Below are 15,828 nucleotides of genomic sequence, written 5' to 3' on the forward strand. Positions count from 1 at the left end.
ACGACACAGCTAAGGAAAAAAAGGAAAATCAATTGTTGAATATTAATGAATAGTTATTAAGTATATGATGTTAAATATTTAAATGCAAGAAATATACTTTACAAAAGTATTTACTTCACATTTCAAACTAATAGTGTTGTAGGTATGATACATACTCTTACTCAAAATTTATTATATCTATGAATTGAAATTTAAATACGCAATAAAATATCACATAAGTTATCAGCAAATGCATTTTAGCAGCGTATTAAGCGTTAAATAGTTAAAAAATATGTTATTAATGTTTTAATGATTTATTTTTATATCACACAAGTTTTTTTTTCCATTTTAGCGCTTTACATTTCAACAAACTAAGCCTATGTTTATATCAATCTTGATCATCACAGAGTAGCCATGGGTTAAACTTGTCCCTGATTTACATTAATACATTGACTGGATTCAGCCTTACTTGAATTTTTTAATGGATAACTTATAATGAGCCTTTTTCGTAACATAAAGGCTTACATATTATGTTGCATGAGCTTGGATTGAATTGAATTTAAGTAGAACTATGTATACTGTCAAAAAATGGTAGCTATTAATTTACAACGATGGTTTAAAAAACAAATGAGTTTTTAAGTTATTATGAATAATTTAATGAGCGCGCTTTGTGAAAGTGGAGGTGGTTGCGTCATTGAAAAAATGACATTCTTTATGAATGTAGATTTATTTGATCTAAGCATCAAACGTCTTTCATTTAGAGTAGATTTAAGTGGAAAAACACTATTGAATCAATACAGAACTTTTTATTCTAGTTCAGCGTCAAGTAAATAAACAGTGGTAGATGTAATATTTGCCTTTCAAGGGGCAAGTCCGTAAAAACAAGTTACCTAAATTCTCAAGTTACTTTTTCACAATAAATTTCTTCCATGCATGTTGGTAAACTTATTGAGTGCCCACAAAGTAAACACAATAAAGAAATATATATTAAAAGAGAGGCATGTAAATCTAGACGTTCATGGTACAAATAATCTGTCAATGGCTGAATTCAGTGTTCATTTTACAAACATCATAATTATTTATTATGGCTAAACTTCAATATTAAGTGAAAATTCAGTTCCACATAGAAACTTCAGAAGCTTCCATTGTAAATATGCAATACTGAAGAAAGACACTAGTCTTTGTAAATAGTTTCCAGAAATGGCGGACGATTTCATAATATAAAAATCCATATTCCTCTCACAAAAAACACCTCTCTCTGCAGATTTTATCTGTTTTGATAAAATTCTAAGGTTTGGACATCTAGTGCTATGTTTTTTAAAATATGAGAGACCTGTTTTTGATATTAAAACACGTGTACTCACTACAGCAAAGTAAAAATGACAACTTAAACAATTTGAATAAAGCAGTGCAAAATTTTCTGGCTTCACATACTGAGTCCAGCAATTGTATTAATGTATTCAGCATTATAAGAAGGATGCATTTAACTCTTTACATGTTTAAGCAGCGTAATTTCTTTTCAGGAAGTCTAGTGGTGAATTGGAAGTTAGGAGGAGTAACGACAGCTTCAGGTTCGGGTTCCGGATCTGCTCCTAGTCGAACGAGGCACATCTTCAATGAAGCTGCGCGTCTCCTAATGACTCTTTCCAATGCGAAGAGATGGTCATCCCATGCTCCCGGGATATGTTCTCTCATGAATCTCGCTAATCTTAGGACGTACTCTGCATTATGGCCGGCTGGACCACTAGTGGTTATGACCTGATGAGCTATAATTTCGACGGTAGCATCTCCGAGCCATTGGGCGTTCCCCGGTAACGCTATGTAGACTACAGTGGATATAGGGGGGTGGGTTCCAGTAGGGTAGAAGTACGCTTTCCTCACATTGTACCCGCCCAGTCGGCATTCTCGGTTCTGAAGATAAGGAAGTGCTGCATCTCCGATTACTTCGAAGGCTCTTCCCCACGTCACACCCTGAAAATAAAGACAAAACAGTTATAATTATATATCGTAAGAATGGAAATCTTTTTCATCCTTACGAAAAAGAGAAATCGTTAAATAATCCGTAAATAGGGAAACGTTTTCCATAAAGGCTCGTGGTGCACGAGTCCAGTGCCCCCGGCCTGATAGGGGCCTCTGAATTCTAAAAGGGCTCCATCCTAAAAGCCTCAACCTCTGAGTGTCCAAGGGCCCCTACATGGCCTTAGACCACCCGGCCCATAAAATAATGCTGACAACAAAAACGGTTAAACGAATAAATTAAATAGAATAGAGAAAAACAGTTTTTTGTTAAATTTTAACCAAAAATCTCCCGCTTAACTTTTAACTTTTACATACATCTACTAGCAGTGTATCTTATGAATTATTGTTGGTTGTGAATTTTTTAGTGATAAATATAAATGTTCACGGAAGCAGAGAGAGAGGGGAGGAAGGTAGAGTTGGAACTATACCATGTCTTCTCTCTTTTATGCAGGCACTTTTTATAAAATTGTTGTAATATTTCTTTTTTTTAGATTTTTGCTACCCTCCTTCTATATTCATAATAAATTATTGGGAAATCTGTAATTGGTCTTACTTTCAAAAATAGTTTTCTTATACCTTGATTTTGTTAAGACTGTATGATTTCCATAATAAATAAATAAAAATCAGATTTTTTGATTCAAATACTTAAGCAGAAACAAAATAAGATTTGCATGAATAGAAATCTTAGCATGGAATTTAAGTCTGATTTATAATTACACAAAAAAAACACAATTATAGACTAACTTAAACATGTAGCGACTTAAATGAAGACTTTTTTAAGGCTGAATGTATTCATACGATTGCTGGATATTACAACATTTATTTGATGACATATTTACACTTTTACTATAAACCTATCCCGTTCCCGAGGGGGGTACCAGGAATACCTCAGTGAAAAATGCTAATATGACTTAAAAAAATATTGTTATTTTTTTAATATTTTTTTATTTATTTAAATCTTAAAGTAGGGCACACATATCATACATATTGTTATGTGTGTTCTAATAATAACATTGCAAATATATTTAATTTATAAATTGTTTATCACATATGTCTTGACCATTATTTGGTATTGTTATGGTAGTGTTTATGAAATAGTATTTTAAGTTTTCTGCGAAATTCATACATTTTTTCATAAAATACTGTTGCGAAAGGCCCTCTCGCTGCTACACGTTGAATAACACTGATCTAAATTCACGCATTTCGTTAGCAGGGATGTACAGCAGAGAGTTGGGAGGGGGAATGCATGTAAAATCTAACGCACGAAATCCGGATTTTGTGGTTATTGCTAAAAATAAGCGACCAAATAGCAAGAAGCACACGTGCGAACTGACCAACTTATCAAAGATTATAAAACTATAGAGCGAATGCATTGTAATGCTTGCTGTTCACATGGAGGAAGAGCAAAAACAAATGTGAATTATTATTGAAGGAATTCGGCAGAAAAATATTTTAATTATTTCGATACATTCTTTACATTAAATTGCAAATGCATGCAAGCATAACATGCAAAGAATGAAATCAATATGGTGTATAAGAAATAAAATGAGGGCATTGGAAGCAAAGATAGCGAACTCCCATTTTGGTGTTTTCGAGAAAAATAACAAAAACTGCTACACTAATGCCAAAGAGAATTTTCATGTTGGAAATGTTGTTTTCACTGAACTTTAACTTAAAGATACTAATAAATTAGCTTAAATAGAAACACAAATTCAAAAAACTTTCTTAATATTTGTATGACGCGGCCATTTTGAAAATTTAAATCTCAAGCCTGTCAAATGGCTGATGGATATTGCTATGTTTGCTTAACTTTATTTTCAAACCATCAAAAGTATGATTTTAAACTACATTTGCAACTCAACTCATGATTTTTATAAAAATAAATTTGATAAACTACAGAATGACATCATAACCAACAAATATATTTTTTGGAGGTTGCTATCTTTGCTTCCAATGCCCTCAAATAATTTTTTAAAAATTGCTACCAAACCAGAGGGACCCTAGATACCCCTTTAGACCTGGAAGGGTTAACAACCTTGTGCAATTTTATTTTTATATCTTTAAAAAAACCAATAACATTGATCATGGACCTTTGTGCTGTGTCTAGTTGGAACAATTCACAGAGCATAAATTAAATCATTTATACACTTTGTTGTCATAGAGATTTGCTTGAATATTAAATTTAAATATTGAGAATTAAAAGATTCACATTTTATTTTTACTAACGTATTTGTTTACCTCAAAATACAAAAAAAGCGTTTTTATTAAGTTGTGAGCATTTCAGCACTTTAGGTATAAACCTGTGATGAGCGGAAATAATTATATTGCATAAACATATTACAACAGAGATGAAGAACATTTAAGAGAAGGTAATATAGAAGTCTAGGCATCTACAAGGCTTATGACCTGTCGATGGCTGGTTTAAGTGGCCACTTTACACACTGTGTAACATTCACCATTCTGCCCATATTTGAACATCTATATTTCTTCAATTCTTTCATCTGTTGATGTTTGTGTAAATATGGGCAGAATGGTGAATGTTACACAGTGTGTAATGTGGCCACTGAAACCAGCCAGTGACAGGTCATAAGCCTTGTAGATGCCTAGACTTCTATATTACCTTATCTTAAATGTTCTTCATCTCTGTTGTAATATGTTAATGTAAACAGCTCCCCAGGGAGTCGAATTCAGTCTTTGTCTACAAAAATTTGGACAAACTAAAAATATTGTTGATATTGCATAAAGTTAAATAATGAAATAGAATATTTAGTCATAACATAGTATGAATTTAGAAAGGCCTCGTGGTGTAATGGTCAGCGCGTTAGCCTGCCATGCAAGAGGTCTCGGGTTCGATTCCCGACATGGTTGATATGAAATATTTATTTAAAAGGGTGTTTTCAGACTAGAATATTTCATAGTCCCTGGACTGGTACCTGAAGCGTAAGACTGATCATCTCACCTTCACGTAACAAAAATGATCTAGATACTTTGCGATTGGTGTACCAATGCAGTGTCCTATGCACCATTAAGTGCGGAAAGGGAACGATGATGATGATGAATAATTAAAAAAATATGCATGAATATGATGATGTACAATATGTTACATTGTAAGATGAATACTAAAAAATAATAATGTATCTATTATCTTATTTTTAAAGAAAATGGGGTAGCGCCCGAAATGGGCATATAACGATACAATATATTTTTAAAATAAGTACTTATTTATTTATTTTATTGTTTACAGAATGCGGAAATTCAGTACTATGGCAAACTGGATATAAAATATATTTTTTCACACGCGGTAAAAATTAGAGCATTCAATTGGCCAAGTTTCTCTAAAATGTATGAACAAATTAATAAAAATGAAGTATTTTGACCTACGTCACGAGTTCTTCCAAATAAACTAATGATAGATGATTTAATCTTATTAACTTTACTGTATATTTTTATTGTTATTTATTATGGCTTGACACGGGCATAGCCTAAAAAGCCTTAATAAGTTCATTAATATTTAAACTAGTGTAATTTTGAATGAATGAATAAATAGTGTTTTGATAGATTTCCGGTTTCCCGGAAGCCAACTCACCAATCAGCAGAACTCTCCGACGAGAACTTGTGACGTCACGTGTGGAATAATTTCAAAATAACAAAACTTTAAAAAATCATACCGCTGATAATACATAATAGATAATATATTTGCTAAAACTCTATTAAATTTCAAAAGACAATTACTTAAAAAAATATTGAATAGTATTTTAGTTTCACGTATTTTCATTTGTTTTTTATGCATATATTTTTTTCATTTTTAATTGTATTTTTATATTTGTAAATAGTTAATAACTTATGTATATGTAAAAGGCCTTTGGGTGTTAATAAATAAATCAATATGATACATAAACATAAAAACTTTTTTGGATTATTTTGGTAGTCAATCAATAAAAAATAAAAAAATCACTAAGCTTAATTTATTATATATATAACAACAGTTACATAAAAAAAATGTACAAGAAACTGATCAAAAACAATGTAGCAATGATAAACATCCATAAAACAATGGTATACAATATATTCATAAACACGATCAACATATAAGACTTCGAGCTAACCCATGCCAATACATCTTCATCCATAGTGACGAAGACATCTACGAAAAGCCGGAAGATATATCCCAAAAGATTCCAAGTTGTGTATCGACAGGCGCCGTGGCGCGGTTGGTTAGACGACTAACTGTGAAACTGGCGTCGCGGGTTCGATTCCCGCCAGTTGCAAGAAAGAAATCTAAGAAAGATTTTTTTCTCAATTGGTCTTGGTGTTGTGGTGTATTTTTCACTTCCTTCCATGTCCTTTCTTTCCTACCTGCTGACAAGCTTCTGAAACAGAGGCTTAGCGGGCTATTCCTTTGAAAAAAGATATAAAAAATGACTAACCTACACATTTTGGACATTGGGTCATAAAAACAAAAGTTGCTCTTAGAAGATTTGATAAGTAGCAGATTTTGACTTCTGGTGACACGGTTGAGAACGTGAAATTAAATTGATTGCAACAGAGATGGAATATCACATACATCGTATTTTGAAAATGCATATAAGGTCCATCTCAGTTCAATGTTTTTCCAATGAAGACATATTGAGAGATTTCTCTATTTCAAAATAGGAATAATTACCTTTGCAATCCGAGCAACCACTTTTTTTAGACACCGGTAATATGTTTTTTAGAAATTTTAATTAATTATACCTGAGGACAAAAAAGTTATAAAAATATTGAATTCCCAAGTAAACATAGTTATTTTGCAAAATTTTTAATTTTACATTAATATCTTACAATTAATACTACGTGCAACTATGCACACATAACACGTTACCTTTAGTACATTATACCCCACTTCATAACTGGTTTTGTAATTCTATACGGTGCTAGACATTTCTAAAGATGGGAAAGCCTTATCCCTTCGATTAAAATGAAACGGTATAATATGCAAATGGAACAATAGTCATATAAAACGAAATATTATACACGTAAGATAACTTTTTTTATTAAGTACGAAAAGACATATTTTTTCATTTTTATTTATAATAATTCTTTCTTTGCATTTTACAAAAGGTAAGTTACAAATACACAATTACATAAACACAAAAAAGGCATGGACTTTGTGTGGGTTTACATTTTATTTAAAATTTCAATAAGGGCGCTACTAGGAAAAAACGATAGATATAAAAAAAAAAGTGGTTATATTAGAACACAATTTTTTAAAAAGATAATTTCAATGAAAAAAGAAGCTATTTAAATATGCTTTTTTAATCTATAATTTCAACACAAATTTAAATGGAAACAAATTCAAATAATTAATATCCATCATATTGTCCTTGTGAAATACATTGAACAGTTTTGGGGCTATGAAAAATGAGTGTCTTTGCCCGAGTCTGGATTTACAATGAGAGATTTCAAGTACACTATTTAATATTTAACAATATTTTGAGTTTGTCCAAATTTTTGTGGACAAGGACTGGATTCAACTCCCTGGGGAGCTGTTTATATTAACATATTACAACAGAGATTAATAACATTTAAAAGAAGGTATAAATAAAGGTATCAGCTCTTTAACTTCAAAAACATCAACAGATGAAAGAGTTGAAGAAATATAGATGTTCAGATATGGGCAGAATGGTAAATGTTACACAGTGTGTAAAGTGGCCACTTAAACCAGCCATTGACAGGTCATAAGCCCTGTAGATGTCAAGATCTCTATATTACCTTCTCTTAAATGTTCTTCATCTCTGTTGTAATATGTTAATATTTAATATTTGACTAGATCTAATAATTTTTTTAGAAAATGAATGTTGGCGCATAAAAACATATTTTTAACTTTGCAGGCTTGACATTGATTTCTCGTAGCTTCAAGAGTTCAGCTTCCTGAAATAATTGGTTGGAGGGATAAGTTGAATTTTTATAAAGTATCAACGCACGTATAGTGTGGATTGCAAATCACAACCGCTAATAACATGGATTAGTTTTTTGGCTGTAGTTTTAAGAAAAAAAAAAAAGTTAGTGTTGCGCAATAGCGTGGGGGAAACTACTAGAATATCACAATTAAAATATTTTTAAGAGCATGTTCGCTAAGAAAAAGAAAAAAAGTTTACTATAAACAAACTATAATTTCTATCAATATGTCTATTTTTAGGGGCAATCCCGTGTAAGTTGGATTCGTTCCGACGTTTCGGCTACCATTAGCTACGAACTACGAGCTAGGAACTAGACTGGCTGCGTTTTTCACAGAGGGTCGAATACAAACTCTGTTGGCTTATGTATAAGTCACTGCACAACTCTGCTCCTGAATATCTACATACATACATACATACATTTTTTTTGCACCACAACAGGCCAGGAGGCCTAATTACAGTGGTGAATTACATCACAGAGTACCCAGGCTTGAGAAAAATCACATTTTAATTTTTGTGTTCTCACCGGGAATCGAGCCCGGAACCTTCCGTGCGTGAGTCAAGCGTCTTGACCACTACACCACGGAGTCCGCCTCTAAGGGAACTATGCATTCCAGATGAACTAGCTGACAGGCGTCTCACGCTTAGATCAGCTACGTCTACGGCGAGAGGAAAAGTTATTATACCTCTACGCAAACAGCGCACTAAATTTAGTGAACGCACATTTGCGGTCGCAGGCCCTATGGCATGGAATGCTCTCCCAGCAGAGGTGCGAGGCTGTGAAAGTGAAGTGATGTTTCGGAAAAAACTTAAAACCCACTTGTTCTCTAAATCATTTGAATAAATCCGTAGCACGTGACAACAAAATAAATTGTTTTAATTAAATTACAAATTTAAAACCTTCAATTAAATTAATTTAACAATAGAATCACCACGTAAAGCGCTCTTGAGGTATTTTATTACGAAAATGGCGCTATATAACTTATCCATAATAATAATAATAATAATAATTGCACGAGCCATCTTCAATCTACCGGTAATAGATTTACCGACATACCAAAAAAAAGTATGATATTTCGCTTTGTAAAAACTAATTCTTTGTCTACTATATATGAACAATGTGACTCTTTAGGACACGAAGACAATGAAACCCAATATCATGACAACAAAACTAGTTCATTTGTATCTAAATATTTTAGGTAGGTTTTACCCTGGGACAAGTTTCTCGACACGGTGGCTGCCAGGAAAAATCCTAACAAAAGAAATCAAAAAGAAAGTGGAGACTAGTCTGCGTGGTGTACTGGTAAGTGCGTTTGCCCACCGCGCCTGAGCTCCTGGATTCAATTCCCAGCTAGGTGGACATAATTACAGGGTGTTCTTTAAACCCTGTCACATCCGAAACCACGATGATCGGTATGGACAAGAAGACATATTAGAATATTCAAAAAAATATTTAGAACAAAGAAAATTTTTTAAAATAAAATATTTAAAAAAACAAATGGTTGCTTACTTCTGCAGGGGATAAGTGAGGGAGCGCGGCGCAGTATCAGACTCCCCTCTTCCCCCTTCTCGTTTCACCCCTGCAGAAGAAAGCAACCATTTGCTTTTTTTGATATTTTATTTTTTTAAATTTTATTCGTTCTAAAAAAATATTTTAATGTGCCAATATGTCTTCTTGCTCATACTGATCATCGTGGTTTCGGATGTGACAGGGTTTAAAGAACACCCTGTATACTTATTTGATTGTTGGTTTTTTACTACAAATAGTTCCTAGACTGGCTCTAGAAATAATATATTTGACTGATCATCTGACCTTCATTAGATTAGATACCAATGCAATGCCCTATGCACCATTAGGTACGGATAAGGGATGACTATGACTATACTACTTCTCATGTCCACTACCTTTGTAGAGCATATGGAGTCCACGATAAAGTAGGATCTCGAGAAGCGTCCGTGGCCCAGCAAGCGAAGCAAGCAAATCGCCTACTCATGATAACAGTAGTTAAAGAAGGTCTTTAATCGATAAGTAATTCGTTATCACCTTGGAAATCTGCAAATTACCTTCGATGAATAGTCAACAGGATTCATTTCCGTAAAAAAATGTCATCATGGTTCAGTTCCTCTGTTTTTGTTCATCATAACTTGCCATTAAAAAGTCTCTTATAAAAAATAAACACAATGTTTACCAACAAATATCTAATACCGTTGATAACGATTTACCCGGGCCCGTATTGCAATGGAAAGTTAACAGAGTTATCTTCAACTATCTATAAAGTAAAATTACATTTTCTGGATGAAAAAAAAAATATTTACATAAAATAAATTTAAAGACATGTTCAATTACAGGTTTCTGACGACGACGCGTCACATTTTCATACAAAGTAATACACATTTTCGTACACAAAATTCGATTTTATTTCGTAGACAATTAAAGATAACTCTGTTAACTTTCCGTTGTAATCGAAGCCCAGCATGCGATTATGAACGCGGGATAGAGAAAGCTTTGCTATCACGTAATTTATACGTAAATTACGAGCAAGCAATGCTTTCTCTACACCTTAGGGTGCGTTCAGAGTCGCACTGCTGGGCGCGTATTACAACGAGAGTTCACAGTTCATCTTCAATATTGTCAATAAAGTCAAATATAATTTTCTGTATGAAAAATGGAATATTAATGTGTCTTTTTTTTCATATTTAACTACTACAGATAACCGACGGAAATACTACCAAACAAATATATAAATGTTTTCGTAAGGAAAAATCGAATTGACTTTTTTTTACATTTTTTTTTTGCACCACAACAGGCCAGGAGGCCTAATTACAGTGGTGAATTACATCACAGAGCACCCAGGCTTGAGAAGAATCACATTTTAATTTTTGTGTTCTCACCGGGAATCGAACCCGGAACCTTCCGTGCGTGAGTCAAGCGTCTTGACCACTACACCACGGAGGCCGCCGGAGGCACTTTATTGACAACTGAAGATAACCCTGTTAACTTCCCACTGTAATCAGGGCCCTGGAGATTCAAGGTAAGCTGAGGCCAAAATAACGTCATTGACGCTATTTGATACCAATAATTGAACCTACAAAATTCGTAACAGTTATTTTTTTATATCCGTAGTAAGAAAACGAATTAGGGAAACATTTTTTTATGCGTTTGCGTCACGGTTGTGGGTTTTTTCACTGAATTGCAAGTTCAATACTAATTAGATTTCAGGGCTGATAAATAATCGTTTGTATTTGATCATTTCGCAGATTCCATTATCTAAAGCTCGTATCACACTTATCAGAAAACTGGTCGCAGATTATCTTCTTCTTTTCTGGGTGCACGTCCGATATCGGAAGTATGCGATCATGTTGGCCAGCATAATTTTATTTACGCCAGCCCGGAAATGCTCCACTGAAGACTTAGAATATTACTGCCGCGGTTTTCAGCCAGGAAGTTCTTCTCCTCCCTGGCCCTCTTCTGCTCGCAATTTTGCCTTGTACAATGAGATGTAGGATCTCAGATTACAGATTTTGCTTAAGAAAATAGTGTCAAAATGGTTGAAATATTGAATGCGAAACAATGGCGTATAACGAACCCATAGGAGATGACATTTCAATTGGTGAATAGTTGCCTTCATTTTGTGATAAGATTTGGCAAGGTTAGAGCGTTTACCTATCGTGGTTTCAAGTCGACATGGCATATTTATTTTTAAATATTTCACAGTCACGACTGGGTGTAAAGCGTGAGATTAGATCACCTTACTTTAAGGTATTATATTATCAATATTTGCTACTATTGGAGTACCGATGCAGTGCCCTATGTACCACCAAGTACGGATAGGGAAACGATAAAATATATTTCAATTAGTAACAATATTTTATATATATTTATTATATATTTATTATTCTACTTGTTTTAGGCCTGTTGGCCTGTTACTCTCTGCATCAAATTACCTCTTGAGAGGTGTACTGCCAGCAGTCTTTCCACCTTTTAGAGGTCGTCCTTGAGGTCTGCTTTATTGGGGTAAAATGTCCCTTGCTGTTCTTACGGCCATCGATTCTGCCATTCTGGTCACATGCTTATTCCAAAATCCTTGTCTCTGCCGTCGCCGCATTACAATATCCTCGACTTCACATATCCTTCGGATCTTTGTGTTTGCTATTCTGCCACGAAAAGTTTTGCCAGCAATTCATTTCGCCGGTTCGAAGGAGGTTTTTGGTTCTAACAGTGTCGGGTCTGGATTATATAGGACGGACAGAGGTAATGTATATCTTCACCTTGCTTTGGGTGCTCACATATTCTAGTGCTCATTTTTTCAGATGGCGTTCATTAAGCATTTGGATATGGCTGCGGTTTTTAGTGCCTGTTCCAAAACCGTTGAGGACATTGTTGCTCCAAATGCAAGCACCCAAATATTTCATCGTTAAAACTTGTTCAATTAGTGTGCCGTTGATTACCAAGCTGCATCTAGCCTGCTTTCTGGCCAAAGTCATCCATTTAGTTTTATAAATTAAGATAGACATAATATCTCTCGGAGGTAGCTTGGAACCGATAATTTCATGTTGAAAATTCTGTTGAAAATTTTGACGAATTTCTCGTTACTTTCTGTCCCGTATAATACAGCAATAACTGAACTTTGAAAGTGTCAATAATTAATTTTTGTTTTCGCCGGTCAATGCAATTGGTACGTTTCTAAGAAAACAGTGCCAAGGTTTCTTTCTGTTAACGTTTTCTTTCAGGATCAAATAACAACGAAATGATCTTGATTATTTTTACAAGTCATGCTTGAATGATTTCGTTATACACCTGACTGTAGATGGGTGGACGATGCGAATATCAGTTATAACTGAATATCTTCAATGTGAACAGTTATTTCTAAAGTATTGACTGTTATATCTACAATATTAATTATTATTTCTACAATATTAACAGTTATATCTACTCGTTCAATGTCAACGGTTATTCATACAAAAATAATTATGTCGTATAAACAGTTTTATCTCCAACATTACCTGTAAAATTTACAGTGGAACAGTGGTTTCTCCAATATTAACAGATAAATCTACAACGTCAACAGTCATTTCAAGGAAATTAACAATAATTATATCTACAATTCAATAGTTTTATAAAAATGCACATTTTCGTACAAATGTGGAAATTTTCGTACAAAAAGTTCAATTTTACTCTAAAGACAATTTAACATAACTGTTAACATATTGTAATCGGGGCTCAAAAGCGATTATTTAACTCGTTGTGTGTACATGTTATTTGTACACTGGCAGGCTTATTGCTAAAATGTAAATTTCTCCCAACCAACCAGTAAAATAAATAGTGTTATTTTTAAAGATGCAAAACATATCCGAGTTTATCTAAACTGGCCAACGTGAGAGTATTTTTATTGATTTTTTAAATATACATATACCAAACAAGCTGTTTTCTTAATAACTAGTTACTTTTGAGTATGTTTACACTAGAGATGGGCATTCCGTTTTTTTAGAAATAAAGGTAGCAATAACAGTTACTGTTTCACAAATAAAGCTGTTTCGTGAAGACGGGTGTGGGGTGAAGTGGAGATGGACCGGGGAGATTTCATACATATCTGTGTACGTACTTCTTCATTGGGAGATTATAATACGAGTAGGTAGGTATAATCGATAAAGATTTAAAGTAAAGGCGAAGCGCGGTACGGAGTGCAGCGGGGCGTTGAATTTTTAGCGCGTAGCGAAACGTTTTTTTTATTTACTTCTGCGCTTGGTAATTTAGTTTTTGTTTTTTTAAACGATTTAATTTAATTTGTGAGACTGAAAAACAGCTGTTACATTTTTTTTAATATCTCTAGTTTATACTCATTATACGAGGCATGTTCTGTTCAGGTGCAGAAGGAGGTTTTGAAGTGAGGAAAGAGTTCTTCGAGGAGGACATAAAGAAGCTTGTGCCATGGCTCACCAAGGTACTCGCAAAGGTTTGCCTTCGATTTAATAAAGCTCAGCCGAAATCAAGTGAGGTTTATCACTAGAGCCCGCCCAGGGCACTGCAGATTCAACAAACACCTTGCTAGAATGAACCTTTCCGAAACTTCTAGATGTAGGTTCTGCCGTGTGGATGAGGAAACACCTAAACAGATTCTATGTGAATGTGATGCTTTACCTCACAAAAGGAGCTTTACCCTCGGGGGACCACTGGTTAAACCTGAGGATATTAAAGAGCTCGCCCCTACCTAATAGCCCGATACTTTACGGATCTGGGCTTGGAAGGGGAGATTTAGCAAATTGTAAACTCTCGCCTTCCAGACAGTAGCCAGGCTCTTTATAGACCTGGGCTCGGAGGGCGAGAACTATTCACGGGGACCCGTCACAATAGATCTTTACAGGTCGCAGTGACGTCAGGAGCTTGAATATAATATAATAAGAAAGGCTCACCACATGCATTGAACGGGATGGCGATTATGTGGAAAAATAGACAACAAGTGTATCAACAATATCCTGTAATTTTATTTAAAATAAACCTTATTTTTTTCAATATAAGAATCTAGTACACTTACACTTATGTAATTTCTGAACATGCCTTGCATAAAATAACACACACATAAGCTACAAATGTCCACTCACCCACGAGAAAAAATCAAGATATTTTTGAGCAAATAAAATCATACAGTGTAGGTCTTTAAACTCTTTAAAAGAGAGTCGGTCTTTATTTTGAAATAATACCATTAATAATCATTATAATTTTAAATTTGAAGGCTTTAATAGAGGAGTTGAAATTGAAAACTCTGAATGATATAACTATGCAAATTACGCTGGTCTCCACTTTAACATTAGTCCCACATACTAAAGTATCTACAGTTCTTATAAAAATACATGAATTAGTAAGGCGTCGAGTTCTGGTTTCGTTTTTTATGACCAGCAATTTTACACCTGTGTGTTAACGTTATATTATAATACATTATTATTTAATAGTTATATTGGGTCGTGCACTGATGTCTATTGGCACAGGATGTATCCGCAGTGCGGCGTGGCACACTAAAGCCAAATTGAATTAAATTAATACAGTTACAGAAAGAATGTCGCTTGTACGACTTGGTTGAGAAAGTACCGAAGGTTATCAATCTCATTTGGCGGTCAAACAAAAGACAAATCACAATACAAAAACAGAACAAACAAAAATGATTTGAAAACTACAGGAAATGGTTATATGAACGGAACGTGATGCCAGAGGAGTGACATAAGATCATAATATAAAAACAAAAATTTGTCTCGAAGAGCTAGACGCAATTGGCAGAATTACACGCTGATATGATAATAGCTTCTAAAAAACGTATCCAATCGTAAGGCCATTGAAATGTCAATATGCATTGTAACCTGATATGAGAATTGAGCACTTCTATAATTATAGTTACTTGTTAGTGAACTGAAAGAGTTAGCGCAAAATAGAGTAGGTCATATTAGTTTAGAAGTGACCCTGTTTTTAACCGCAATTCGAATCATTAATCCAAGAATATTAAAGCATTAGATTATCTGGAATCTATTCCTATTTACTGGAAAATAACAAAGTTGATTGGGGATAAATTCCCAGGTGAAGATTTCGTTTCATACTTGACAAGGTTGTTTTATTGTTTGAACACATAATATTACGATTATGTTATATAATGTTACTAATTAATGTGCTAGACATTATACAACAGGGGTTGCCAATTATCCGCCCGGACAATTAATCTGAAGTCTCTCATAAACTTTAGCATAAATATATGTTAATTTTTTTAAACTATTAGGGACTTGAAGTTCTTGCTGTTTTTTCGTTTGACGTCTCTCGGCTTCAATTCGTACGGCACCCAATTTCTTTGCCTTTTTAATGATTCCTAATGCTTTTAAACGTTTGGCAATTGTTTTGTGATCAACTAATGAT

General features: G+C 34.0%; 1 protein-coding gene across 1 annotated transcript in view; it reads right to left on the reverse strand.

Moving 5' to 3' along the window:
- Positions 1-313: 313 nt before the first annotated feature.
- Positions 314-15,828, reverse strand: part of LOC148273811 (glutathione-specific gamma-glutamylcyclotransferase 1) — a 54,597-nt gene continuing 39,082 nt past the window's right edge. Inside the window, exon 3 of the mRNA XM_088238142.1 lies at positions 314-1,950. Within this exon, the coding sequence (XP_088094268.1) occupies positions 1,471-1,950 (480 nt within the window). The 3' untranslated portion in view covers positions 314-1,470. The remainder of the gene's footprint in view (positions 1,951-15,828) is intronic.

This window comes from Micrasema longulum, unplaced genomic scaffold (genome assembly GCF_059751315.1).
Source record: "Micrasema longulum isolate JH-2025_06_02 unplaced genomic scaffold, ASM5975131v1 h1tg001829l, whole genome shotgun sequence".
Classification (NCBI taxonomy): Eukaryota; Metazoa; Arthropoda; class Insecta; order Trichoptera; family Brachycentridae; genus Micrasema; species Micrasema longulum.